The 25,012-nt window shown below is 58.1% G+C and overlaps 1 protein-coding gene across 3 annotated transcripts; it reads left to right on the plus strand.

Moving 5' to 3' along the window:
• Window positions 1-381: 381 nt before the first annotated feature.
• On the plus strand, window positions 382-23,843 carry LOC135982613 (dynein regulatory complex protein 1-like). Of its 3 annotated transcripts, none has more exons than XM_065590044.1 (17): window positions 382-639; window positions 1,392-1,479; window positions 2,283-2,395; window positions 3,797-3,980; window positions 4,969-5,106; window positions 6,025-6,111; window positions 8,358-8,480; window positions 9,784-9,923; window positions 15,508-15,642; window positions 16,016-16,251; window positions 16,941-17,086; window positions 18,909-18,998; window positions 20,380-20,466; window positions 20,849-21,045; window positions 21,622-21,765; window positions 22,578-22,680; window positions 23,656-23,843. In XM_065590044.1, the coding sequence occupies exons 1-17, from the start codon at window positions 500-502 to the stop codon at window positions 23,710-23,712; spliced, it is 2,208 nt and encodes a 735-aa protein (XP_065446116.1). In that variant the 5' UTR covers window positions 382-499; the 3' UTR covers window positions 23,713-23,843. The 3 variants fall into 3 exon arrangements, 2 of the variants coding, with proteins under 2 accessions (XP_065446116.1, XP_065446117.1); XR_010600020.1 differs by having other exon boundaries at window positions 383-639; window positions 21,550-21,765; XM_065590045.1 differs by having other exon boundaries at window positions 516-639; window positions 3,104-3,980.
• The last annotated feature ends 1,169 nt before the right edge of the window (window positions 23,844-25,012 follow it).

The raw sequence follows: 25,012 nt of genomic DNA on the forward strand, positions 1-25,012 counted from the left end.
GCGGGTTTTCAGGGGGCGGGGCCGAACGGGGTTTTTCAGGGGGCGAGGCCGGAGCGCGAGTGTTTGTGGGGGGCGGGACCGAGCGCGCGTTTTCAGGGATCGGGGCCGGAGCGCGAGGGTTTGCGGGGGGCGGGGCCCAAGCACAGGTGTGCAGGGGGCGGGGCCGGAGCGCGAGGGTTTGCGGGGGGCGGGGCCGGAGCGCGACGGTTTGCAGGGGGCGGGGCCGGAGCGCGAGGGTTCGCGGGGGGCGGGGCCGGAGCGGGAGGGTTCGCGGGGGGCGGGGCCGGAGCGGGGGTTCGCAGGGGGCGGGGCCGGAGCGCGAGGGTTTGCGGGGGGCGGGGCCGGAGCGGGAGGGTTCGCAGGGGGCGGGGCCGGAGCGGGGGTTCGCAGGGGGCGGGGCCCGAGCGCACTCCCCGCCGGAGCTCGCGCTCCGCCCCCGACGCCGCGCGCCGCGTTGCTTAGCGACGCCGGGGCCGGGCGGGGCCGGGCTGGGGGCGGCATGAGCCGGGCGGCGCTGGGCGAGGCGGAGCCCGAGGGGCCGCGGGAGCTGCGGCGCCCGTCGCTGAGCTCGGAGGAGCCGGAGGAGCGGATCGCGGCCCGGCGCCTCCGCATCGCGGCCCGGCTGGAGGCCAAGCGCCGGTGAGAGCGGGGGGGGCCGGGCCCCCCCGGACCCCGAACCGGGCCCCCTCGACCGCCCCCCCGGACCGCCCCCCCAACCCCGAACCGGGCCCCCCCGACCGCCCCCCGGACCCCGAACCGGGCCCCCCCGAACCGCCCCCCCGGACCCCGAGCCGGGCCCCCCGACAGTGTGAAATTCAGTGGGTTGGACGGGGGCAGCCTGGGGGCCCAACTGTGGGTCTTGGATGCCCGACCGGCCTGTCCGAGGGACTGATGCTTCCCCCTCCCTGGGCTAGTGTCTCCTGTAGCCAAGTTACTGCTCGGTCCGTGGGACACGGGCTGTGGGAGCAGCAGCCTTAGAATTAGGGGACGGGGCCAATAGAAGACCAGCCGCCTTCTCTGCATTGGGCCCAACGGGCCGGTGCGCCTCTGCCATCCCTGCCAACCGCCTTGCCAACGAGATGTGGAACCAAACACAGAGCAATCCGCTGGAACTGACTAGGCAGGAGCCTCCCCACCGGACGCTGACGTGCTCCACCATGGCAGTAACCCTGTAGTCAGTGCTAAGCTCTCACGCCACGATGGGGGGACCCCGTGATCTCCCGTCAGAGTCTGAGAGCGTCTGGGTCCCTCTTCCATCGAGCGCTGCGCTGATTCGCCCTTGTGGGATCTGACAGGATCACAGAACCAGGTGCTATGGCTCCAGGGAGCTCTTTAAGCTATGGAAGATGACGTGTTACTAAAGTGTTTCTCTTCCCTGTGTCCCCACACAGGGAGGCCCTCGGAGAAGATCCAGATGCGAAGAAGGCTGAGGCAGAAGAGCTGAGCCGGAGCCACCAGCAGATAGAAGAAAGCAGACAGGTTAGAACTCAGCTATGGCAATAGAGATCAACACGGGCAAGTTGCTTAGGGCCCCTGAATCCCACGTCTGGCTCTGGACTCCTAGTCGGGCAGCCAGTGATGTCACAGCCCAGAGTAAACCAATGGACCTGTGTGTTTTGCCATAGCGAGAACTAATGTTTGAAAAACATGTCCATGTGCCAGGCAGATCTACAACCATAAGCTCCTGAAAAATGTTGCTTCTGAAGCACCAGCTTCTTCTACCTATTCACCTTTAGGAGTTCCTGGAAACAGCCTCCTACTTCCAACTCTGCAGCTAAAGCCAGGCAAACTCCCACTATACTGAGCTTCCAAGTACCAACCATGGTGTGTGGTACTCGCTCATCGCACTAAGGGTGTAGCGAAGCTAGAACCCACTGGGAAGAACTGGGCCTCATGGTGGGAACAATGATTCTTCGAGATGATTGCCTGCGTAGAGCTGCCCTGCAGGTGACACACATGCCTCGGGCGCATTCGCTTCCTTCCTGTAGATCGAGAATCTGTTGTGAGGCTCTGACCTAGTGAGGGAGGAGGGTGGGGCATGTGGGTCCATGCTGGGAGTCCTCTCGAAGACCCACAGTCACCAGGGGAAATGAAACTTTTTTTCTTCTTCAGTGGAAGCAGCAGGTGCACAGACTACTTGTATTTCGGTACCTAAATATGGATGTAGGAGCCAGACTTTAGACACCCTGGCTTGAAAAATGCTAGCCAAGTCGTTCTCCATTGCAAGGCGATTGGGCCCCTTTGCCTACGTGGGTTGCTCTGTCGTTTTGCTGTGTTCACAGAGGCTAGCTAAGCTGCTCAATGACGGCACGCAGCTAGTGACCAATATCCAGGTGGCTGCAGACGCCAGGGAGACCCAGAGGAGGGCTGAGGAGGACGAACTCAAGCGACAGAGGTAAGAGATCCCGCAGCTCCGCTGTGTCACTGGCAGGAAGATCTTTGCTCCCCTGCTAGGCCCTACGCATCCCCTGACAGCGCCAGCTCGGAGCAGGGCCACCCACATGCCAATCAACTGGGGCCGCTTTGGCAACTCACTGGCAGGCGAGAACTGGGTTTAATTTACATCAAGGGGCAAATGGCAGCCCCCCTCATCTGTAATATGCAGAGGTGGCAGGGAGAAGCTGCAGGTCCCAGCATGCAATGCGGCCTGCCTGATTGGATCTGGATAGAGCATTTCATGCTGGTGTGTATGGCTTCCCCAGCCCGCACTCGGGCACGGAAGGTGATGGTGATTACTGGTGAGAACGGTGTGGCCTGCAGGTTCTCATTTAGCCACCACCCCTGGTTTAGAGGAGCCAGCACTGGCCTCTCCTCTTTGGGATTGCAGGAGAGAAGCCTGGTTGTTCAGCCCCATCTCCCTGCTGCGGGATTTCCCCGTTATCATGGGCAAACCAGTCCAACGTTGCTGAATGGACCTGTGCCTCCTAAGAGCCCCCAGTCATTTTCATGGCACTCCCCAGGAACCTGCTGGGACTGGAGAGCCAGGGGACTGATAGGAAATCGTGAGCCTTTCACTTGTGGGTCACTTTGGGAGGGGGCGGTGTGCAATGGTTTTGTTCTGGGCTAGTTCTTAGGTGACCTGTGTCCATCTCTCGGCTGGCAGCCTCGCTGGAAGTCTCCCTAGGAAAGACAAAACCCCTCAGTCCCTGGCGATGGCCCACTGGCAGGGCGTGTGTGTGAGGGAAGCGTGTGCTGCTGCTGCGGGCACTGGACCTGCTCCATGGATGAATGGAGGCCTTGGGTCCCTCGTGCTGCAGATCCAGCACCTTCTGCTAATGCGAACCTCACTGGCTCGGTGCCTGCTGCTGGAGCTGGGCTTCCTTGGCCAAGCCCACTGGCAGCAGTGGGAATGGTGCAGGGGGGCTGCGACGCTGGCCTCCCGACAGACCCAGCTAGCCAGACGAGCGTTTCCACAGCCAGTTTGTTCTGACCAATTTCTGCTTGTGTAATGTGCTCCCTTTGAATCCAGTGCATTCCCAGGGCTCTGGGCCAGAGACCAGTCCTGCAGCCATGTTTGTCGTGTCCTCTACATACTGGCTGCAGGGTCGTCTCTCTTCGTGCATGGAGCCTTTTCAGATCGGGAGATGGAGCCTATCGTTAGGGCTACAGAAAAGCTTGTTGCCCCACTAAGATCTCGTCTACCCTTTGGTTTGAAACTGATTTAGTCCCTAAAGCTGGTGTCCAGGAAGACACTAACACGGCTGGAAATCTCAATGTGGACGGGGCCAAGGGCAGCCGCCGAACCCTCCACCAGCCCCAGTTGCGTTATCTGCCTTGTGCTGGCTGCTCTCTGCAGGCTCGAGAAACTGGAGAATGAATCCAAGACTAATCAGGACAAGTTTGAAGAGATCACCTCGAAATGGGGCTCGGCCAAAGAGAAAACCATCCCGCAGGACCTGTGGGACGTGCTCAACCTGCAGCAGCAGCAGTGTGCTCTGCTCATCGAAGAGAAGAACAAGCTCATCAGCGAACTGCAGCAGGTAGATTGCCGGAGCCAGGAGTGCGGGTGTGTGTGTGTGGAGACGGCTGTGGGGCACGGAGGGTCTTGCTGGAGCATGTTAATGTTAGAGGGACACTGTCCAAGAGTAAGTGACCCAGAACTGCCTGTCTCTTCTCTTAGGCCAGGGTACTGTGCTCCCCTACAATAACAAATCCATATACACAGACTCAGCATACACTCATGTCCTGGCAGTAACAGACCAGGACCCAAGAAACCTGTTCCATACTTTTCCCACCCATACCCAACAACCCTCCAAGTTCACACCCAGGGTTCTTCCCAGCAATTTACTTTCCTCTCCCTCAGCTCTTCCGTTACCCCTGATTTCTCCAAGCTTTTGTGCTGCTGCTGAGGGGTGTGGGAAATCCGGTTCTGTATTGTAGTTTAAATGAATTACTACTCAGCGCTCTGTATTGATATGCCTAGTAAGGAATCTGTTTGTCAAAAAACATTTCCTGAATCTTTTTTGTTGTCTGTCTTGCTAGACATACTTGCTGACAGGTATTTTGAAATAACTGACCAAAAATAATTGAAATTGGTGTGATTTTTGACAAATAAAATATGCAGAATTTTAAAATGTGTGCAGAATTTTAAATTTTTTGTTGCAGAATTGTGATTTTTTTTTTTTTTTTTTTTTTTTTACAGAATTCCCCCAGGAGTAATCTCCCTGCCAATGCTTGATTGTTCCTGTAATTTACTCTTGGGCTTTCTAGTCCTGCCCCCCTTAGTCCAGACAAGGGTTAAATAGCCCAGGAATTGGGGCTTCCTCCTCCTTGCTAGCAAGTGTAGTAGATCTTCCCATCATCTCTTCTCTCTCCTAACCACTGTTCTGTTCCTCAGTTCTCTTCCCTCGTCACTTTCCATAATGGCTGAAGGGGCAGATGCAGGATATTGATTGTTAGGTTCTCTGGCTTGTGCTGAAGCTCTGCAGAGCAGTGTTTCTCAGTTCCGTGTCTGCTCTTCTCCTGCAGGAGCTGAAAAGCAAAGATGACCAGTATGTGAAGGATCTCAAGAAGCAGTCAGACGACATTAACCTGCTGGTGGAGAGAATGGAGGAGCAGATCAGAAACCTAATGAAAACTTACCGTCGGGAACTCACGCAGATTGAGGTAGCAACTGGCTTCATAGCAGGATGGGAGCAAGCAGTGAATTATTCTCACGATAAATCCACCAGGGAGTTCTCCTTAATGGAATTATCTCCGGCAAAGGGGTCTCTTGCTCATTACACTGGCATTTCAGCAACGCTGGGTTCTGGCTTCAGATGTTTCTGTGGACCAGAGCTCTCACTTTGCCAGGTAGAAGTAAAACTGGAGATGAACGGAGCGCTGCGGTTCTGGTTATGTGATTCTGGGTCTTTCCCTCTCTAAGTTACTGGGGATCCAGTGGAGCCCAGGCCAGTAGAGACTGAAAGTTGCTTCTATGTGATGACTGTTCATTCCCAGATGTGTAAGGCCAGAAGGGACCATTCTGATTATCTAGTCTGACCTCCTGCAGAATGCAGGCCAGAGAATTTCACCCAATGGCCCATACGTTTTGGTTGAGCTAGACCGTATCTTTCAGTTTAATGTAGTGGCTTGTTGTGTGAACTGGATTTCATCCTCGCACCCACGCTACACTGTTCACAGACATCTTCCTACAAACCGAGAGAGCCAACAGCCCGCTTAACCCCAGACCCAGTAACACCAGCTTTTGTACCTGGCAGCTGCTGGGTCTGGGGTGCTGTGGGGGCAATAGGGAGAGCGTGTTGTCTCACGGTTAGAGCAGCGCACTTGGAATCCCGAGGACTGGTTCTCTTTCCAGCCCTGCCGCTGAACCCTGCTGTGACCTCGGGCACAGGGAGAGGATGCCGTGCTTGTGTCTGGGTGGCACCTGGCGGCGATCTGGAGCTGGCTTCTGTCGTGGAAGCCTCTTGCCACTGCTCCCGGAGCTTGGCCCGGTACACAAGGCTTGTCCAGCGCTGGCAGCAAGCCGGGAGCAGGCCTTGCGGTGTGCACGGCGACCCGCTCACAGCACTGTCTCCTCCTCAGAAAGCCTTCGAGCTGGAACGGCGAGAGCTGCTGAGCAGCAACAAGAAGAAATGGGAGCAAGCCATGCAAGCCCACAACGCGCAGGAGGTAAGGGCCCTAAGGGGAATTGTGATCAGCGAAGGAAGGCTCCTAGGCACTGAGCAGCACCATGTCTCAGGCCCTGGGCCCACTCTTGACATTGAAGAGCCTGGGGTCAGAAGGGGCCAGGTGTGGGCAGAGAGCAGGTGGGCCGAAGCCCAGCCCGTGGCAGGGTAATGAATGCTTCACTCTGCCCTCCTCTTGTAGGGCTGATGCCTGCTACAGGGCAGGCGTAACTCGGCAGCCCAGCAATGCAGGATCAGGCTGCCCTGCGCTCCCTGTCCTTAGCGCTCGGTACCTTGAAGAAGACACGGGAGGCTGGGGAGACGTCAGCTGGAGCACTGTGTCCACTGGGCGCCACACGTTTGGAAAGCTGTGGGCAAACTGGAGAGAGTCCAGGGAGAGAGACAGAACTGATAAAAGGGTTAGAAACCCTGACCTATAGGGAAAGGTTAATAAAACCGGGCCTGTTTAGTCTTAAGAAAAGAAGACTGAGGGGGGGGACCTGATAACAGTCCTCAAATCTGTGAAGGGCTGTTCTAAAGAGGACGGGGATCGATTGTTCTCCATGTCTGCTGAGGGAAGGACAGAAGTGATGGGCTTTATCTGCAGGAGATTCATGTTAGTTATTGGGAAAACTCTCCAACTCTCAGGGGAGTGAAGCTCTGGAACAGGCTTCCCAGGGAGGTTGTGCAGTCCCCATTACCTGAGGTTTGTAGGAACAGGCTGGACAAACCCCTGTCAGGGGTTGTCTCAGTGGCGGATTAATGATTTTGCCGCCCCCAGGCCCTGAAATAATTGCCGCTCCCGGTCCCATATGAACTTGTTTTAGTTTTTTTACAAACTCGTTTGAACTAAAATGAATCTAAATATCATTAAAATAATTGAACATTTACAAGTTTTATTATAAATAAAATTACAAGTACAGCGGACCCTCGCTTGAACACACGTCTATATAGCGCGATTTCGCTTATAGCGCGGGACCGCGCATGGATCCAAAACTGAGAACCGCTTCATTTCTTCCTTCCAGTCATATTATTAACATTTAGGAGTCTCGCTAGTATGTTTATTAAATGGCATTGCACCGTCATTGGTGGGTTCAATACGCGCTATGATTGGTAGAGTCGCGGCGTCACTGATGTCCCGATTACAAAAATGCTGCTATTATAAATTTGCCACCCTAGGCCTAGGCCTTGTCGGCCTAGGCGATAATACGCCGCTGGGTGCTCTAGGTTCACTTGGTCCTGCCTCAGTGCAGGGGGCTGGACTAGACGACCTCTCGAGGTCCTTTCCAGGCCTACGTTGCTATGACTTTGTGATTCTATAACCTCAGAAAGGTAGGGCTGGAAGGGAGATCAAGAGGGCTTCTAGTCCAGCCGCTCACGCTGAGGTAGGATGAAATATACCTCAGTGTGGGGGGAGTACTGGACTCCGTTGTGCTAGGACACACAGGATTCCCACTTCCTTCTGCCCTGCCCCAGTCACTACTGCCCCTTCAGCCAGGGCTGGTTGCTTTGCTCTTATGACGGAGGCCAGCACCTTGGAGCGTGGAGTCCGTGCAGAGGGCCCCGAGATACCTCAGTGACGGGCAGACTGGAATTGAATGAATAGACAGGGGATCCCGTAGATGGTTGGTCTTTTTTTTTTTTTTTTACTCATTTTTTGTTTGATTGACTGTTGGGCCACATCCGCAGCTGGCGTAGATCTGCCGAGCTCCCCCGGACTTCAGCGGAGCAATGCAAATTCACACCAGCTGAGCTCTGGCCCCGGTTTTGTACCCGGACTCCTTGCTGCACTGCGGCTCCTTGGTGGCTGTGATGTGCCTGGAGCAGGAACAGCCGGCGTCACTTCAGGGGTCTGAAAGGAAAGGGACGGAATGGGCACCCGATTAGCCTGGCTAGCAGCACATACCGGGTGGGCAGGCGTTCAGGGACTAGAGCAGATGGCTGGCTCTGTACCGCCTATTCCAGTCACACTCTCACTACACCCCGTGTGCACTGTGTGTAAGGGAAAGACATAGTGTTAGTGTCTGAAGTAAAGACTGTCCGGTGTTGGACACAGGGAGTGACACTCCTGCCTGGTTCGGTGATAGCCCAGGGTCCCTTGTCCCCACTGGGCTGCTGCCTGGGAATGATCCATATCCCTCCTTGCTTTGGACTTGCCGGGGCAGCTGGGATTGGGAAGGCTGAGCAGCCGATCAGAACCGTGGCGATTCTCTGCAGTCGTTTGACTCTCCTCTGGTCTCCTGCCCTCAGCTGGAGAACCTGATCACCCGCATGCAGAAAGTGGAGGAGTACGAGAAGCAGCTGAACCAGCTGCGGGTGCAGGATGCCGAGGAGTACACTACCATCAAAATCCAGCTGGAGAACGACGTACAGGTGTGGGGAGCAGAGACACAGGACCCCACTGAGTGCATAGGGCCCACAAGGAGAACACAGCAACTGCTCGGTGGCTGTCATGGGGAAGGGACTCTTTCTTTTTAGCAGGGCTAAGCTAAATGGCTACATTTCCGCAAACTGCACCGCTTGTACTGAGACGGGAGAGAAGGGCAGCAGAATCAAACTCTCAGCCTTTCTGGGCTTGGCTTCCGTGTACAAAAAGTTAACAGTAGCAACCCCCCCCCCCCAGCTGGGGTACCCCTAGGGTTCCTCCCTCGTGATTGCTCAACATGCCCCCTAGATCCTCTCAGACAGTCACTTCCAGCTCTCTTCTATCCAGAGGGAGTAGTGAGCCTCATGTATTCGTGAGTTAGCCATGCTTACTTGCGATCAGCACCTGCTCTTGGGGGGGCGGGGGGGAGGTTTCAGGCAAACACTGCCCGCCTGTTACAAGGATAGAAACCTTCATGCATGTTACTTTTATCGGACTAGGCTCAGAAGGCACTTCCCTCTGGATAGACTATTCCAGAATCATCCGTGATTGTGGCTTCCTGTGTAGCCACTTGTACTGACCACTCAGCCGAGAGACTGAACTAGCCGGATCCCTGGTCTGCCCGGCACGGCAATTTCTGTCTTCCTAAGTAACCACCATTCATATTGCAGACCTTGTGGCTGAGAAGTAAAATAACCCTCTTCCTACCGATGCGTCTTCAAGTGCTTGAATGACAACCTGTCCAACAGGAGGGAGGCAGAGAGTTTCTCACACCTGCACCTGGATTGTGCGGCTTTAGCTCGGACAGTAGATGCTGCCTCTCCCCCGTGTGCTGCCATGAGAGCTGAGGGCCCCTTAACACTCGCGCTGACGTCGCTTGGCTGGGGGCTGCTGGCAGGGAGTTCTGAGCCGGTGACTCCCCTTGCCAGCCAATGGAACAGGACCTGGTGCACGGCTGCCCATGCTGCTGCCTGAGGGGTTGGCATGGGGGCGAGGAAGCTGATGCACTCTCTGTCCATGGCACTGAGTTGGTGGGTGACAGGCTAAATGAGGGGTTCGATAGCATGGCAGTACAGGGAATGTCTGTAGCACCTTTGTATCAAGGAGGGCTTCATACAGGGCTCGTCCTTTAGAGAAGGAGCTTCATTGTAAGACTTCTGCACTGTCCACTAGAACCTGGGGAGTCCGTTCTAGGCACCCTCTTTCTAGAGCCCCAAGGCCAGCCATGCGATGGCAGGGAGGGGCTCTGGAGTTGCAAACCTTCCCCTGTCAACAACAGAGGATGGCTTTTTATTTTGTTTGGAATCTCAGATCCTGGAGCAGCAGCTGCAGCAAATGAAAGCCATTTACCAGCTGAACCAGGAGAAGCTGGAATACAACTTCCAGGTGCTAAAGAAACGGGATGAGGAAAACACCATCATAAAATCCCAGCAGAAAAGGAAACTCAACCGGTAAAAGATCAGCCCAGTTCGTGTGGGGCTGGGGCAACGCCTGCAGCCATATTCAGCACTCTCTGGGTTACTGGCCATGTTCTCACTGCAGCCCACAGCCCTCTCCCTCCCCCCACAAAGATTGAATATAATTGGTTTTTGCACAGGGACTCTGTGAGCAGAGTCCTTCCCCCTCTGGGGGTGCTGCAGCCACTGGGCTGGGACAGGGGTGAGGAGTGGCCCATGTTCAGGCGCTAAGGACATGCTTGCCCTTGTATGTCCGGCTCTGGCTGTGAGTATGGATTTATTTACTCCTGGGGGAATTCTGCACGGGTACAGAATGTACATCCCGCACGGATATCTTTGCTTCCCCACAGAAAAATGACTTTCTGATGGGGAAGCAAAAGGAAGCCACAAGAGCGGTCATGCGCCCCTCCCCAGCAGTATGTTTCAGGTGCCCAGGGCAGCCAGCAGAGAGGTAAATCACTGTGGGGCGGGGGCAGGAATGGGGAAGACCTGGCTGGTGGCTCCTACCCTGCCCTGGGCTTAGCTGCTAGTCCCGGCTGGGCTGGGGAGGACGGGGTTTCCTCTTCCCCTGCACGGCATCCAGGGCTGGGTCAGACCCACCCCCAGATTTCTCCCCCGGCTGCAGGTAGCTCTGCAAACTCCCCTCCCACCCCACTTCCTGCACCCATCACTCCTCAGCTGCGGGGGGAGGGACCCCTGTACAGGGAGCTGCTCCCCCATCTGCCCAACTCTCGTGCATCCAGACCCCCTCATCCCCAGACCCTCCTGCCAAGCCTCACCTCCCCCCTGCACTCAGAACCCCTCCGATGAGCCCCACACCCCCTGCACCTGGACCACCCCAAGTCATCTGCACCTGGATCCCCACCCCACCAAGCCCCAACCAGCTGGTCCTGGATCTCCACTCCACTGAGTCCCACTCCCCCAGTATCTGGACCCCCCACAGAGCCCCCCACATTCAGACCCCCCCCTGCTGAGCCCCTGTGACGAACTGGGACTGTTCTTGCTGGGGTGTGTGAATGCTGACAGGGGAGTGTGACTAGGATGGTCTGCATCGGGGGATGGGAGCCGGCCCAAGGGAACATACCTGAGCTTGTAACATAAGAACCCAGGAGGGGGTTGGAGGTCAGATGACTCCGGGGCCCGGGAAACTGAACAAAGGCTGTGGGAGGGGTCGCTGAAGGCAGTGTGCTGGAAGCAGGCTGGAGAGATGGCTGGGAGGCAGAGATGGCTCTGACCTCCCAAGGGGGGCTGGGCTGGAATGCCCGGGGACCCCAAGATGGACCTAACTGAGGGGGTCCCTGTTGTCAGTGCCTGCAAGACCTGTCTTGAACTGTATTCCTGTCATCCAAATAAACCTTCTGCTTTACTGGCTGGCTGAGAGTCATGGTAAATCGCAGGGAGCCGGGGGTGCAGGGCCCTGAGTTCCCCAATACTCCGTAACAACTGGTGGCAGCGGTGGGATCTACTGCACCCCGTGGACGGCGCTTCCTGCAGTAAGTGACTGGGGAGCAGTAAAACGAAGGGGGATTGACAAGGACCAGGCCTGCTAAAGAGTGGGAAAGAGACGGTTATTACCCCTGGGAGTGTGTAACCAGCAAGAAGAACTTTTGCAGTAACAGGGTCCCCCGTGGGATCACAGCGAGTGGTCCCAGGGGCGGAGGAGTCTGCAGCTCGACCCTGGCAAAGAGGTGGTGACCTCAAGAAGGGCTGGCACACTAGGGGGCCCCCTGCGAACTGTGGGGAGCTGTGAGCACACAGGCCGGTGAGTGGCCAGCAGGAAGATGTATGCCAAGCGGCTTAAGAGCGACCTGGTGGAGCTGTGCAAGCAGAGGCGGCTGCGCATTGGGAGGCTCACCAAAGAACAGCTCATCGCCCAGCTGGAGGCGGAAGATCGCGCGAATGAACTGATCCCTGTGTCTCAGGGAAGCAGCCTGGCAAATGCAGCGCAGGCACCAGTGTCTGTCCCAGCTGGGAGTGGTCAGCCGGCTGCTGAGGGCTTCCCGAGACCCCTCCTTCCTATGCCTAGGGGAAGGGTGGGGAGGAGCCCAGCAAATACCGAAGGCGCCGTGATCCCCCCGGCCAGCAGGGGGTCCCCCCGGCGAAGCCCGCCGGCCAGCAGAGGATCCTCCCGGCGGCGTTCGGCATCCGGGGAGCGGAATTGGCTGGAATGGAAAAAAGAGCTAAAACTGAGGGAGCTGGAGGATCGTAAACAACAGAAACAGCATAAAAAGAGACAGCGTCAGCATGAACGGGAGGAGAAAGAGAAACAGCATCAGCATGAAGAAAGACAGAGACAGAAGAATGAGAGACAGCGTCAGCATGAACTGGAACTGGCAAAACTAAGGGGCAGCGAACCCCCGGCTGCGGTGAGTGAGGGGGGACCCAGGACTGCACGAAGCTTTAATAAGTGCATCATGGCCCCATACAAGGAGGGGGAGGACATGGATAACTTCCTGGAGGCCTTTAAGACGGCCTGCGAGCTGCACCGGGTTGATCCCGCGGACAAACTCCGGGTCCTTACCCCCTTACTGGACCCCAAATCCGTGGCATTGTACCGCCAACTGGGAGAGGCAGAAAAAGGGAACTACGAACTATTCAAAAAGGCCCTGCTACGTAAGTTTGGGCTGACTCCTGAGATGTACCGGGGAAGGTTCCGGAGTCAAGATAAAACCCCTGAGATCTCATATCTGCAACTAGCCGTCCGCATGGAAAGATACGCCAGCAAGTGGGCGGGTGGGGCCCAGACAAAGAAGGACCTGATTAAACTGCTGGTACTGAAGCAACTGTATGAGCGGTGCCCATCCGACCTAAGGCTGTGGTTGGTGGACAGAAAGCCAGAAAACCCGCGACACGCCGGGCAGCTGGCTGATGAGTTTGTAAAAAGCCGGTCAGGGGGTGGCAGGGAGGAGCCCCAAAGGAACAGGCCCGCCGTGATGCAGAAAAAGAGTCACCCTGGAACCTCCCAAAGAGGGAATATGGGGAATCCCCTCCCACGGGGAATGCCCAGCGTCAGGGACAACCAACCGGCTCAAGGGGACCCACAGGACATAAGCTGCTATTACTGCGGCCAAAAAGGCCACGTTCGGGCCCAGTGCCCCAAGCTCAAGGACAGACTGAGCAGACCGAACCCGCACCGGGTTAACTTGGTAAAGGCCCAGACGAACGAGGGGCAGGCTTCTCACGCAAAAGGGGCTGGCAGCTTATCAACTGCTCAAAAGAGAGAAGGGCCCCAGGCCAGCTCCTCTAGGGGGCTGGATGCCCCAGACTCAGGGTTTTTGGTTTATACGGTGGGCGCGGGGCTGTCCCTCCGGAGAGAGTACCTTGTTCCCCTGGAGGTGGATGGGAGGAAGGTCAATGGATACTGGGATACGGGCGCAGAGGTGACGCTGGCCCGGCCCGAGGTGGTGGCCCCAAATCAGGTGGTGCCCAACTCCTACCTGACCCTGACGGGGGTGGGCGGAACACCAGTCAAAGTGCCCGTGGCAAGGGTACACCTGAAGTGGGGGGCCAAGAAGGGCCCCAAGGATGTGGGGGTACACCCGTATCTGCCCACTGAGGTATTGATGGGGGGGGACCTGAAGAACTGGCCAAGCAACCCCCAAAAGGCACTGGTTGTGACCCGCAGTCAGAGCCGGCGAGGGGCCCTGCGCCCTGGCCTTGGGGGGGGTGCCTTGCCTGAGGCGCAGGACCCTAACCTGGTGGGGAGGGAACGCCCAGGGACGCGGCTCAGGGAGGCTGCAGCTTCGGACCCAGCGGGCAAGAAAGAGCAGGTGGCCATCCCTGTCCCAGCTGCTAAGTTCCAGGCCGAGTTACAGAAAGACCCCTCCTTGCGGAAGATAAGGAACCTGGCCGACCTCAATGCGGTACAGACCATGGAACAAGGTGGCCGAAAAAGGTTCCTGTGGGAAAAGGGGTTCCTGTACCGAGAATGGGCTCCCCCAGGGAAAATGGAGTCAGGGGGGATCAGGAGGCAGCTGGTGGTACCCCAAAAGTATCGCCGCCAGCTGCTGTGCCGGGCCCATGACATTCCCCTCTCAGGGCACCAGGGAACCTGGCGTACCCAGCAGAGGCTGCTACGGAGCTTTTACTGGCCTGGGGTCTTTGTTACTGTCCGACAGTACTGCGGATCCTGTGACCCCTGTCAGAGGGGGAGGAAGGCCTGGGACAAGGGAAAAAGAGCTTTAGGACCCTTGCCCAGCATAAAGGATCCTTTCCAGAGGGTGGCCAAGGTTAAAAGGGCGGCTCTAAACCAAGAAAGCCCAAAGCACAGACCTCCAAACTGGAGCGCTGGAAGAAGACCACAGCCCAGTTGAAACCCCAGAGGTATGGGGGTGGGAAAAGGGCACAGGCCGCATAAACCTTCCCACATGCGAACTGCGAGTGCCATCAAGCACCCCCGACCTAAGGGGGGGCGTAAAACGGAAGGGGCCTGGTGTAAGTCTCACCAAGGAACTGGAGGGATGCGGGGGCATCCATGGGAACGGGGGTAGGTTCGAACTTCCCCGGGTCACTGGCTAAAGTGACCCTGCTCAGTTCGGTCTCGAAGGGGGGAGAGATGTGACGAACTGGGACTGTTCTTGCTGGGGTGTGTGAATGCTGACAGGGGAGTGTGACTAGGATGGTCTGCATCGGGGGATGGGAGCCGGCCCAAGGGAACATACCTGAGCTTGTAACATAAGAACCCAGGAGGGGGTTGGAGGTCAGATGACTCCGGGGCCCGGGAAACTGAACAAAGGCTGTGGGAGGGGTCGCTGAAGGCAGTGTGCTGGAAGCAGGCTGGAGAGATGGCTGGGAGGCAGAGATGGCTCTGACCTCCCAAGGGGGGCTGGGCTGGAATGCCCGGGGACCCCAAGATGGACCTAACTGAGGGGGTCCCTGTTGTCAGTGCCTGCAAGACCTGTCTTGAACTGTATTCCTGTCATCCAAATAAACCTTCTGCTTTACTGGCTGGCTGAGAGTCATGGTAAATCGCAGGGAGCCGGGGGTGCAGGGCCCTGAGTTCCCCAATACTCCGTAACAGCCCCACCCACCTTTACCTGGACCACCCTGCAGAGTCCCATTACCGTTGCACCCAGAACCCCCCAACAAGCCCCAATGCATCCAGATCCCACCCCACAGATCCTCCACTGAGCTGCTCACACCCGGATTGCCCCACACAGAACCCTCTCAACCCACACCTGGGTCCCCCCACACTAAGCCCCTCCAGACTTGGATCTTGCCTTGCGGAGCCTGCCTGCCCACACCTGGTGCACCTGGCACAGCGGGGCAGGGCTCTGGGCTGTTTCTGGGGCAGGCCCAGTCCTTGTGCTGTGTCAGGGTTGGGGCAGATTCACCGCTGAGTCTGTGCCCCGGGATGCGGGATGGAGCTGCAGGGTGATCTCCCACCTCTGTGCAGCCAGTGGCCTGTGCTCCCCACTGCCAGGCTGGAGCCCCCACATTTATTTGACAAATAAAATTTGCAGAATTTGAAAATATTGGGTGCAGAATTTTAACTTTTTGGCGCAGAATTTGTAATGTTTTGGCACCGAATGCGCTGGGGAGTAATTTGTTGTTGTTAACAGCCTGCCCTCCTCCTCAGGCTGCATGACGTGCTCAATGCCTTGAGAATGAAACTGGCCAAACAGATAAAGCAATTCCAGGAGGAGAACCAGACCCTGACGGCCGACTACAAGCGCATCGTGGAGCAGTACAAGGATCTGCAGAGAACGATGAGGTACGGTGTGCCCCAGAGATGCGTCCTCTCTTTGCGCAGGGAGAATTCGCGTGGGCACTTGAGAGCAGCTTGCCAGGACCCCCAGGGCCTCATCAGAGAGCAGAGAGCAGACACCCTTCCCTGGCTGCTTGGCTCAAAGTAGAGCATTGCTGGGTGGCCTGTAGTCTCTGTGATCTGCTCCACTGTCTTCAAGTTAAAGGCAGCTGCAGCCCTGTTGTGGCACTCGACGGGCAGCTGTGGGGAGAGGTTAATCTCCGAAGCCTGGGACTGAGCATGTCAGGGGCGTCTGACCCACGGGGGGACCCCAGTGTCCAGGGCATGGAATGCTGCATGGGACAAGCCAGTCACCGGCAGGGCCTTTCCCTCCCTGCAGACACTTTGCCGTCATCGATGCCCAGAAGTTCCTGGAGCTCTGGCTGATGAACGAGGAGGAAGCCAAAGGGCTGGTGTGGAAAGCTCTCGAGGCCGATCGCGTCATTCACACCCAGCAGCTGGGGCTCCCCTGGGTGGAGCCTGACTCCTGGTTCCTGGACAACGTGGGCCCCATCGTGCACCGCAAGGCAATCAGATCTGCCAGCAAGCTGGCCCAGGAGGTGATGGCGTTAACAGGTGGGACACGTGGCGTCTGTAATTCCCCCAGGATCTCAAAGCCCTTCCCATGTGCTGATTGCTGACACCTCCCTGCACCCCATCCCGGAGGAGGAGGCTGAGGCCCAGAGGGGTTCAGCGACTTTCCAGGAGGGCTCAGTGAGTCCTTACGAGGCGGGGATAAACCCCCTGACCCCAAATCTCAGTGCCCTGCTCTGCTTTGCCTCTCCGGGGTGTGGAAGGAAAGCGAAGGGACCTGTCGTCATTGTAAATCCCCTGGGACAGCCAGACCAGATCTCTTTCTAATGACATGCACCTCTGCCCGCTGGCCGAGGCTGGGGTGGCATCACAGCCAGCCCTGCACCTTTTCTGCAAATCCCGTTTTAAAAGGGAAACTCCTCCGCTCCCAACCACCCCGCCCCCCCCTGCTCCTCATTGTCTCCAGCTCCTAGAGGCCAGTGTAATGACAGCTGCCCCTGCTGCTGTGAACTGCTTGCTGAGGTTTGCATCAGCTGCTGAAGTGGTAACCACACGAGATGGCTGGCACTGCTTCCAGACAGGCCTCCCAGCATCTCCCCTTTCATGGCTCTCCATCCGACAGCCCTCTGAATAGACTCCTGTGCTGATTCCCCGGGGGTGGTTACCTGTGCCAGGTGAGGAGCGCAGCAGGTGACGGGTCTTCTGAGCTTCCCTCTTCCCTTGTGCTTCAGAAAGCAGCCAGCAGGAAGAGGAGGAGGAGGGTGTGGAGGGAGGAAGAAAAGAGGCAGCAGCGGAGGCTGGAGAGGAAGTTAAACCTCCCCGGCACATCTCGGTGAAGTCTGTCAAACACATCCTGGAGCTCCTGTGCGACGACTCGGTGAGTCCGTCCTTGCCAGCTCCGACCGCAGAAGGCTCTGTGTCGGCCCTTCGCCGGGCCGGTCCTCCTCAGAACAGCTTCTTGGATCTGAGGATTGTCTTCTCTTCCTGATCCCCCACTCTGCTTCCAATGGGTTCAAATGTCATAGAATATCAGAGTTGGAAGGGACCTCAAGAGGTCATCTAGTCCAACCCCCTGCTCAAAGCAGGACCAATTCCCAGCTAAATCATCCCAGCCAGGGCTTTGTCAAGCCGGGCCTTAAAAACCTCCAAGGAAGGAGACTCCACCACCTCCCTAGGTAACGCATTCCAGTGTTTCACCACCCTCCTAGTGAAATAGTTTTTCCTGATATCCAACCTGGACTTCCCCCAAGGCAACTTGAGACCATTGCTCCTTGTTCTGTCATCTGCCACCACTGAGAACAGCCGAGCTCCATCCTCTTTGGAACCCCCCTTCAGGTAGTTGAAGGCTGCTATCAAATCCCCCCTCATTCTTCTCTTCTGGAGACTAAACAATCCCAGTTCTCTCAGCCTCTCCTCATAAGTCACATGCTCCAGACCCCTAATCATTTTTGTTGCCCTCCGCTGGACTCTTTCCAATTTTTCCACATCCTTCTTGTAGTGTGGGGCCCAAAACTGGACACAGTATTCCAGATGAGGCCTCACCAATGTCGAATAAAGGGGAACGATCACGTTCCTCGATCTGCTGTCATCCGTTCCAGGGTCAGGTCCCCGTGCTTTCTACAGCAGCACCCGGCACAGTGCGGCTGTGAGCTTCCACTGCCCGGGCAGCATCTCTTGCTGCAGAATGTGTGTGTGAGGGGAGATGCTGACGTGTTTGGTGCCACCTGCCTGCCACACCTTGGGGGAGGGGGTAGAACGGGGCTGGTGCAATAGAGGATACATCGAAATAGCAATTAGCTAAGCTGCATTCGCAACAGCTTGTAGGGATCTAAAACCGTCCTTCCGGGGAGTGTCCTATGGATCGGCAGGGTCAGACAGCTGTCGCGCCATGGCACGAGCCCCGGGAGATCCCCCTGCCAGGGTAAACACAGCCCTGCAGGAACTCGCAGCCCAGCGCCCTCCGCTCTGCCAGTTGTCCAACAGCGACTCAGTGAGCGCGAGCCCTGCTGGAGACGGCTCGGGCCTCTGACTCAGTGACACCTTCCACATCAAACAGCTGCTGGACGGGGTGTCACAGCTGTCACGTACCAGATGTGGCCTGCGTAGAGGGTCCACCCCAGAGGGATAGACGGGTTTTTAATACACTGCCCGCTGTGGCTGTCACCAGCTCAGGTGAAGAGGGTTATACCTGGTGCCACCTACTGGCTGAACAGTATAATTCAGTTTGGCATTCCCATACATCCTGTCCCAGCTGATGCCCATCAGACGCACTAGAAAGTGATCTCCAAGTGCACAGGGGGATGTGATTTCCGAGGTAACCAGGCCCTGCCCCACCCTTATCCTGCTGTTGTGTGAATGCTAACCCCCCAGGAGATTGGGCTTTTCCACACCCCAGTCTGCGGCAGGTTAGGGCATGTGCAGTGGGATTCGAATCCCCATTGCAAATGTTATTTAAAAACCTCTCTTAGTACGCCCAGGGCAGGAGGTTCAGAGCTGTGAGCTGTGCTACATTATAGACCTGGAGGAGAAATGTTCCCATCCCTCTGGATCACTTGAGTCCCTGTTATTTGAGCATGGAGGTTAGCACAGAGTAACTGGGCTGTGGCTGGCTCTGGGTGAGTTAGCGGCTTTGGGATCCTAGTGTGAATTGAAACACTCGCTCCTCTGAACTCGACGTCTTCCTGTGATTTCCTTCCAAGGGCTTCCTGATAGAGACCAAACTGCTGGGACTCCTGCAGCCCCTGGAGAGGCACGAGCGCTCCCTGATGAGGCTGGATGCAATCTTTGCGGTTAGTTGGGCGTCTCGCACAAAGCACATGGGTAGGGGCGCTGCAGGAACACACCCCAGAACCAGCAGGGTGTGCTGGGGAAGGAGTACGGCGCCTGCGGGCTGAGAGCTGCTGGTGGATGATGCAGCTCCACAGGGGCGGAGCTGCTGAGATGCTGCCGTTGGAAGCTTGTCACCTGCAAGGGGGGGGAAGGGAGGAGGGGCAAGTCCTGTGCACATGTAACTTCCCATAGGACTCAGCGGGGCGATTTCGTGTGCTCTGGTCCAGGAGTTTAGCTGGGGAAGGGGCGGGGGGGAGGCTCCCTTCCCAAGGGGGGATTGAAAGGCAGAAGGAATAAGAGAGAGGGGATGTACCTGAAGCCAGTTCCTCCCTTTGCCACCCCTAGTGCCATCAGCTCCCACTCCCCTGGCACTCCTGCCTCGCTCCCACTGATCCCCCATCCCTAATACACTCCTGGGCCTTCCGGCTCCCACCCTGCCCTCCCTTCCCCCCATGCAGATATCCCTGCCACTCCCCCTAAGACTCCACTTCTCACATCCCCTTCCCACCGGGCCTACCCTCTTGAGGTCCTTTGTGGCCACCACCCTTTTGCCCGAAGAGAGCTGGGCTCCTCTCCCCTTCTTTGGGAAGAGGGATGGGTTTGGAGCTGTGTGACGTACTCTTTCCCTGGGGAAGCATGTGCTGCTGCAGGGCTCCCGGTGTCTGACATCTCACTGAGAGAGACCAAGAGCTTGACCTGAACCTGGTCTTTGACTTGCCCCTGCTGAGCACTCCTGCTGGTCCCGCGCCAGCCCCCTTTGCATTGGGAAGGGAAGGGCTGTGAATTTAGCTTAGGCCCCTGGGAAGGGACCAGAGTGTGACGAATGGGGACTGTTCTTACTGTGGTCTGTGAATGCTGACAGGGGAGTGTGGCTAGGATGGTCTGCCTTGGGGGATGGGAGACTGATGGACGGAGAATACCTGAGCCTGTAACATGAGAACCCAGGAAGGGGTTAGAGGCCAGGTGACACCTTTGCCAGGGAAACTGAACAAAGGCTGTGGGAGGGGTCGCTGAAGAGAGAGTTTTTCAGGAGCTGGCTGGTGATATGGCTGGGACTCGGGAGGCAGATGGGGCTCTGACCTCCCAAGGGGACTGGGGTGCCCGGGGACCCCAAGGTGGACCTAACTGAGGGGGATTCTGTTGTCTGTGCCTGCAAGACCTGTCTTGGACTGTGTTCCTGTTGTCTAAATAAACCTTCTGCTTTACTGGCTGGCTGAGAGTCATGGTGAATCGCAGGAAGCCGGGGCTACAGGGCCCTGAGTCCCCCATACTCCGTGACACAGAGCAACATCTCGGAGTCCCAGCTGCCACCTGACCTGCCGTTTCTCTGCCTTTCTCCAGGCCCTCAAAATTGACAATGAAGACGACGTGTATACGCTGGTGGATTTCTTCTTGAAGTTCAAAGCCCAGCAGGTCGTCTCCAGCCAGGTACGATGAACGTGGGCATCGTGGGATGAGACCCAGCAGCCCTGGGAGGAGATGGGGCTTGTAAAGTCCCGCACTGGGGGAGGGAGTTGGTGTCGCTCTTATCAAGAGAACCGGCGTGGTCCAGCGGCTGCAGCCATGCCGCCATTGAAATGGGCGAAGTCTAAGCTGTTTCCACCAGTGCTGAATTTGGCTCCCATGCCCCTATGTTTTGTGCCCACTAAATACAGATGTCACTAAAGCAGGGCTCCGGATGGCTGGAAGCCTCCCGGGTTTGCAGTTTAGGGTAGAGGTGCTGTGGGCTGGGGGGAGCATTAACGGGTTAGCTGTAGTTGGAGCCTTGTGTGGCTGGAATTCACTCCCGGTGCGTGTGGCTGTCGGGCAGAGTAAGGAGTGGGCAGAGGAGCAGGGCCCTGAAGAACTCGCTGTGGATTCAGCAGACAACGACGAGGGATCGGCCGCCCTGAAGGAGGAAGGCACAGCCCATCAGAGCTCGGCGACGTCACCGTCCTCTTTGCTCTTCCATCCCGATGACATCCTCAAGGCTCTCAAAGCATTTGTCCGGGACTTCCAGAAGCCGAGGTGAGGTTGGGCTGTGAGCGGAGCTCGTTAGCTGGGAATGGGGTGGGGAGCTGGTTGGGAATATGAGGAGTAGGAGAGAACGGGCTGCAGGAGTAGCCCCTTGATCTGAGCGTGTGAGCTGGAGGAGGGGCAAGGCCGTGGGAGTGAGCTGGGGAGAGTGGAAGAGGGGCATCTAGGCTGGGGATTGGCTGCTGGTGTGCTGGGGTATAGAGGTTGGGCTGGTCTGCTCAGCAGTGGAAAGGTCCCCACCGTCTCCCCCAGGCACAACTGGTTTCTGTAGGCGACATTGACAAGAGGTGGGGCAGGGTGGGTTCCCCACAGCGAGTGGGGTTCACTCGGCACGGGAGAGCTGTGCGGTGGGGAGCAGGTTGGATTGGGTGGGGTGAACGTGGTGGGGCAGGCAGACGTGAATGAACAGTTGTGGAGGAGAGGAACCAGTCACTGCCCGCAGGGAGCTGTGAGGCTTATGCCGGCGCTGCCCCAAGCAATGGCCCCTCCTTTCAGACCTGGCGGGGTGACTGAAAGGATGGGCAGAGCGGTGCCCTGAGCCCAGGGCTCCTCTCTCTGCCCCCGTAGGGACAAGCGGCCGCAGGTGAAGAAGGTGATGGAGGAACGGGACAACTCCAAGGACTCTGAGTATTGGGAGGCCCTGGCTTACGTCATCCCAGAGCCAAAGCTGAAGGTTTGGGATGCGCTGGAGGTGGCGTTGGAGAAATACTAGTAAGTGCCCCAGCCAGGGGCCCCCAACCACCCCACCCTCGGGTGTGAGGGCACCAGGCCTGGCAGTGCTGACGGGGCTTGTCGTTAGAGACGTGCTGCAGACACCAGCCCTCTGGGCTGCTTGGCCCCCAAGCTGCCAGTGCACACCTGGGGGGCTTGTCTTCACGTGGGCTCAGCTTGGGGGAACCTGCAGACACTGTCTGTACAAAGGGTTCACTGGCCATTCATTAACTCCGGTGCAGTCCAGCTCCCAGTGGGGAAGCGCTGGTGCCTGGCCCAAGACCCCTTGCTGGGCGGTGGCCGGAGGTAGGGTGCCCCATGGTGGTGGGATAGTAGAAGATCAGTTTCCTGTATGTGGATGATTCATGTCTGTCTCTTTCCCATCTTCGAGTGCTCTGTAAATGACCAGAGTGTGACTCTGCAGCGCGTCTCCTTTGATGGAGGTTTTCCACCAGTGACATTCACAGCATCAGTCGCTCGAGCAGACAGAACCCTCCCCCCAGCTGAGCTTCCCAGTCCCTGGGCCCCCTGCAGTCAGTGGGGACCGTGCTATGTCAGTGGCGTTCTCCGGGGTACACTCAGCCATGGAGGGCGAGCTGGGAAGAACACAGGATCCAACTGAAACGCCAGGGGCAATTTGTGGGCGCCACAATCGGTTTAGCCAGGCGGGGGCACCGCTCACCCCCTGCTCTTGAGAAAAGCGGGGCCACAGCTGTACGTGTGAAATGCAAAGGGGGCATTAAAAGCCCCCAGGCCCCTGAGGAAGAGGCTTTGCCGTCGGGAGGTTTCACCCATGTCCCTTCTTTGTGAAGCTCCGTGCTGAGCCAGCGGGCGAAGCTGCTCACCGATCTTGACGGGCTCCAGCAGCAGAACACGGAGCTGCACATGCTGCTGCATCAGTACGTCACCTCCAAGGTGAGTGGGAGAGCCGGTACCTCGCTGGGACAAGGGCCCGGGCTCTGGGAGCTTCCCTCACTGGCCGTTGGAGCGCTACGGGAGGGCTCATTGCTAAGGGTGCCAGAGGCCCTGCATGGCAGCTGCCCCCATGGCCCTGTGGCAGTGAGCAAGGGTGAGGGGAGGTGATGCAGCGTATAGCCGGCCCGGCTGACACCTCGCGGGCTGCAGGCAAGCAGAAGAGGTGGTTTCTGAGCGGTGGGAGGTGGAACAGGCTGGTCCTTGGGGCTGCAGCCAGGGCCTACCCGTGCATCCTCTGCCAGCCAAGGTGGGCAAGTGGAGGGGTGGAGAGATGCCAGGGGGATGGGCAGAGGGCCAGGAGGGGCTCTGAAGGCCAGCAGAGGGTTGCGTAGTGGGGTGGGCCCAGCAGACACCTCTCCAGGGGGTGAAGTGATCGTGTGTGTGCAGAGAGAGGATGCCGTTGGGACAGATGAGCAGAGCAGGAGAGAGAAACCAACCCCGCAGTGTTTGGACTGAGATGGGCAAAGGGTCCTAGGTCCCCGGCGTGCAGGGTTAGCGAAGGTGCCAGGTTGGGGGACGGGGGGCACATGCAGTACGTGCCTTATTGTTCCACGACGTGAGTATTCAGGGCTGGGAATCCGGCGCCTTCCCAGACGCAGCACGCGCTGTACACGGAGAGGACAGGTGGGGATGAGCAGGGGGCGCTCACTGTCCCTGAGCCCTGCTGAGCGGCAGTCACCTCCCATGGGAACGGGGAGCCCCAGTACTAGAGTCCGCCTGGACCCGGCAGGGGAATAGAGCAGCTCTTCTCCCCCCCGCGGCTGGGAACCGGAGTATAACGCCAGCCGGCAGAGAGTAGTGGCACCTCGTCCCCGCCCAGAGTGAGGGCCCCGGGGACTCTTCCAAGCCAGTGGGTGTGGTGTGCCCCCTGAGAGCCTCCTCACCCTCACTGTGGCCTCGGCTTGTCCTGCACAGGTGACCGAGGAGCTGCTGATTCCACCCACCCACGTGATCGAGTTGACGCCGCCGTGACCGGCAGGGGGCCGGGAGCCCCGGCAGGCAGCGGGAGGCCGTTGCCGTATGTCCCTACCCACGAGCCCTCGGTGCTGGATCCGGGGCATTCCCTGGAGGGCAGCGACTGGAATAAACCCCCCTTTAAAACAGCCGGGCTGCGGGCGTGTGACTGCTGAGGAGACACACTGCTCCGCCTCTTAATCAGCCCTACCCCCCATGCACCGTGAGCCTCCCCCCTCCCGCCCACCCTGGGGTCAGCCCTGGTCTCCCTCAGTGGGGCTGGGAGGTGGCCATGTTCTGGGGGCGGGTTAATTAGAGACCGTTAGCCTGAGTGGTGGCTGTGCAGTGGAGTCCAAAGGGCACGTAGGAACAGTGTGCAGACAGCACCCCTCACCCCCCCGCATGAAGTAACAGCCGCAACCTGGAGACACACATGGGGCCCGGCATGGCCTGGGCATGTGCTGTGCAAAGCGAGGCCCAGCTCTGCAGGCAGGACATGACGCACGTGCATTGCACGGCTGGGGGAGCACGTCCCTGCTTCACTAACTGACAAGGCTCAGTCCCGCGGGGGCCCCTTCCCCCACACGAGCTGAAAGGGCCACCTACAGCAATGGGTGGAGGGCAGGGCAGTGTGTGTGGGTGGGCCTATGCTGGGGAAACTGAGGCACTGAGTGTTTGTGACCGGTCCAAGCTCACGCGCCAGGGCAGCAGCAGAGCCCTGGCTGGGTGTAAGTGCTAAACTCGCCCCGCCCTTTAACCAAACACCTGCTGGCTGCCCCTCTTCCCAAAGCCCGGGCCTGCCCGCTTTGCTAAGCCACCCGGCGCTGCGCTGGTTAACGGGGGCTGCTCCAGTGAGACTGGTACACCCCTCCACCCCCGCTGCCTACCCGGGGGGTGCAGGTCGTTCGAGCCGACTGGTATCGCTGGGCCTAACCTCTACCGCTGCGAGGCACCTTCATGTATAAAGCTGTGTCCCCGCCGGGGGCGTCCGCCCCATATGCTACAGTTACACTGGTACAAAGTGGGGTGGGGGGACGTGCAGGCCTCAGCCTGGGGCCCAGGCACATGGCCGAGTTTGGCCATTAACTGCGTGAGCCCCGTGACGTGAATTCCTGGCTAAACAGCCGTTGGCTCTCTGCGATCTGAGGCGGCTGGGGGCTGGGGGGCACTTTGGATTCACCCTGACGGCTGTGGCGCTTCAGCACAGACTCTCCCTACGCTGACAGGAGGTCTCCGGTCCCCACAGGTAACCCACTGCCCTGGGTGGCAGCCTCCGTCTCTCACCCTAGGGCTGGCTCCAGGGGGGTTAGCTTGGCAC

This window comes from Chrysemys picta, chromosome 3 (genome assembly GCF_011386835.1).
Source record: "Chrysemys picta bellii isolate R12L10 chromosome 3, ASM1138683v2, whole genome shotgun sequence".
Classification (NCBI taxonomy): Eukaryota; Metazoa; Chordata; order Testudines; family Emydidae; genus Chrysemys; species Chrysemys picta.

Bases quoted from the DNA above. Each gene is read 5' to 3' on its own strand.
- LOC135982613 (XM_065590044.1), top strand. From the start codon at position 500: ATGAGCCGGGCGGCGCTGGGCGAGGCGGAGCCCGAGGGGCCGCGGGAG. The intron at 640-1,391 runs GTGAGAGCGGGG...GTCCCCACACAG, and splicing joins CGGCTGGAGGCCAAGCGCCG to GGAGGCCCTCGGAGAAGATC. The intron at 2,396-3,796 runs GTAAGAGATCCC...TGCTCTCTGCAG, and splicing joins GACGAACTCAAGCGACAGAG to GCTCGAGAAACTGGAGAATG.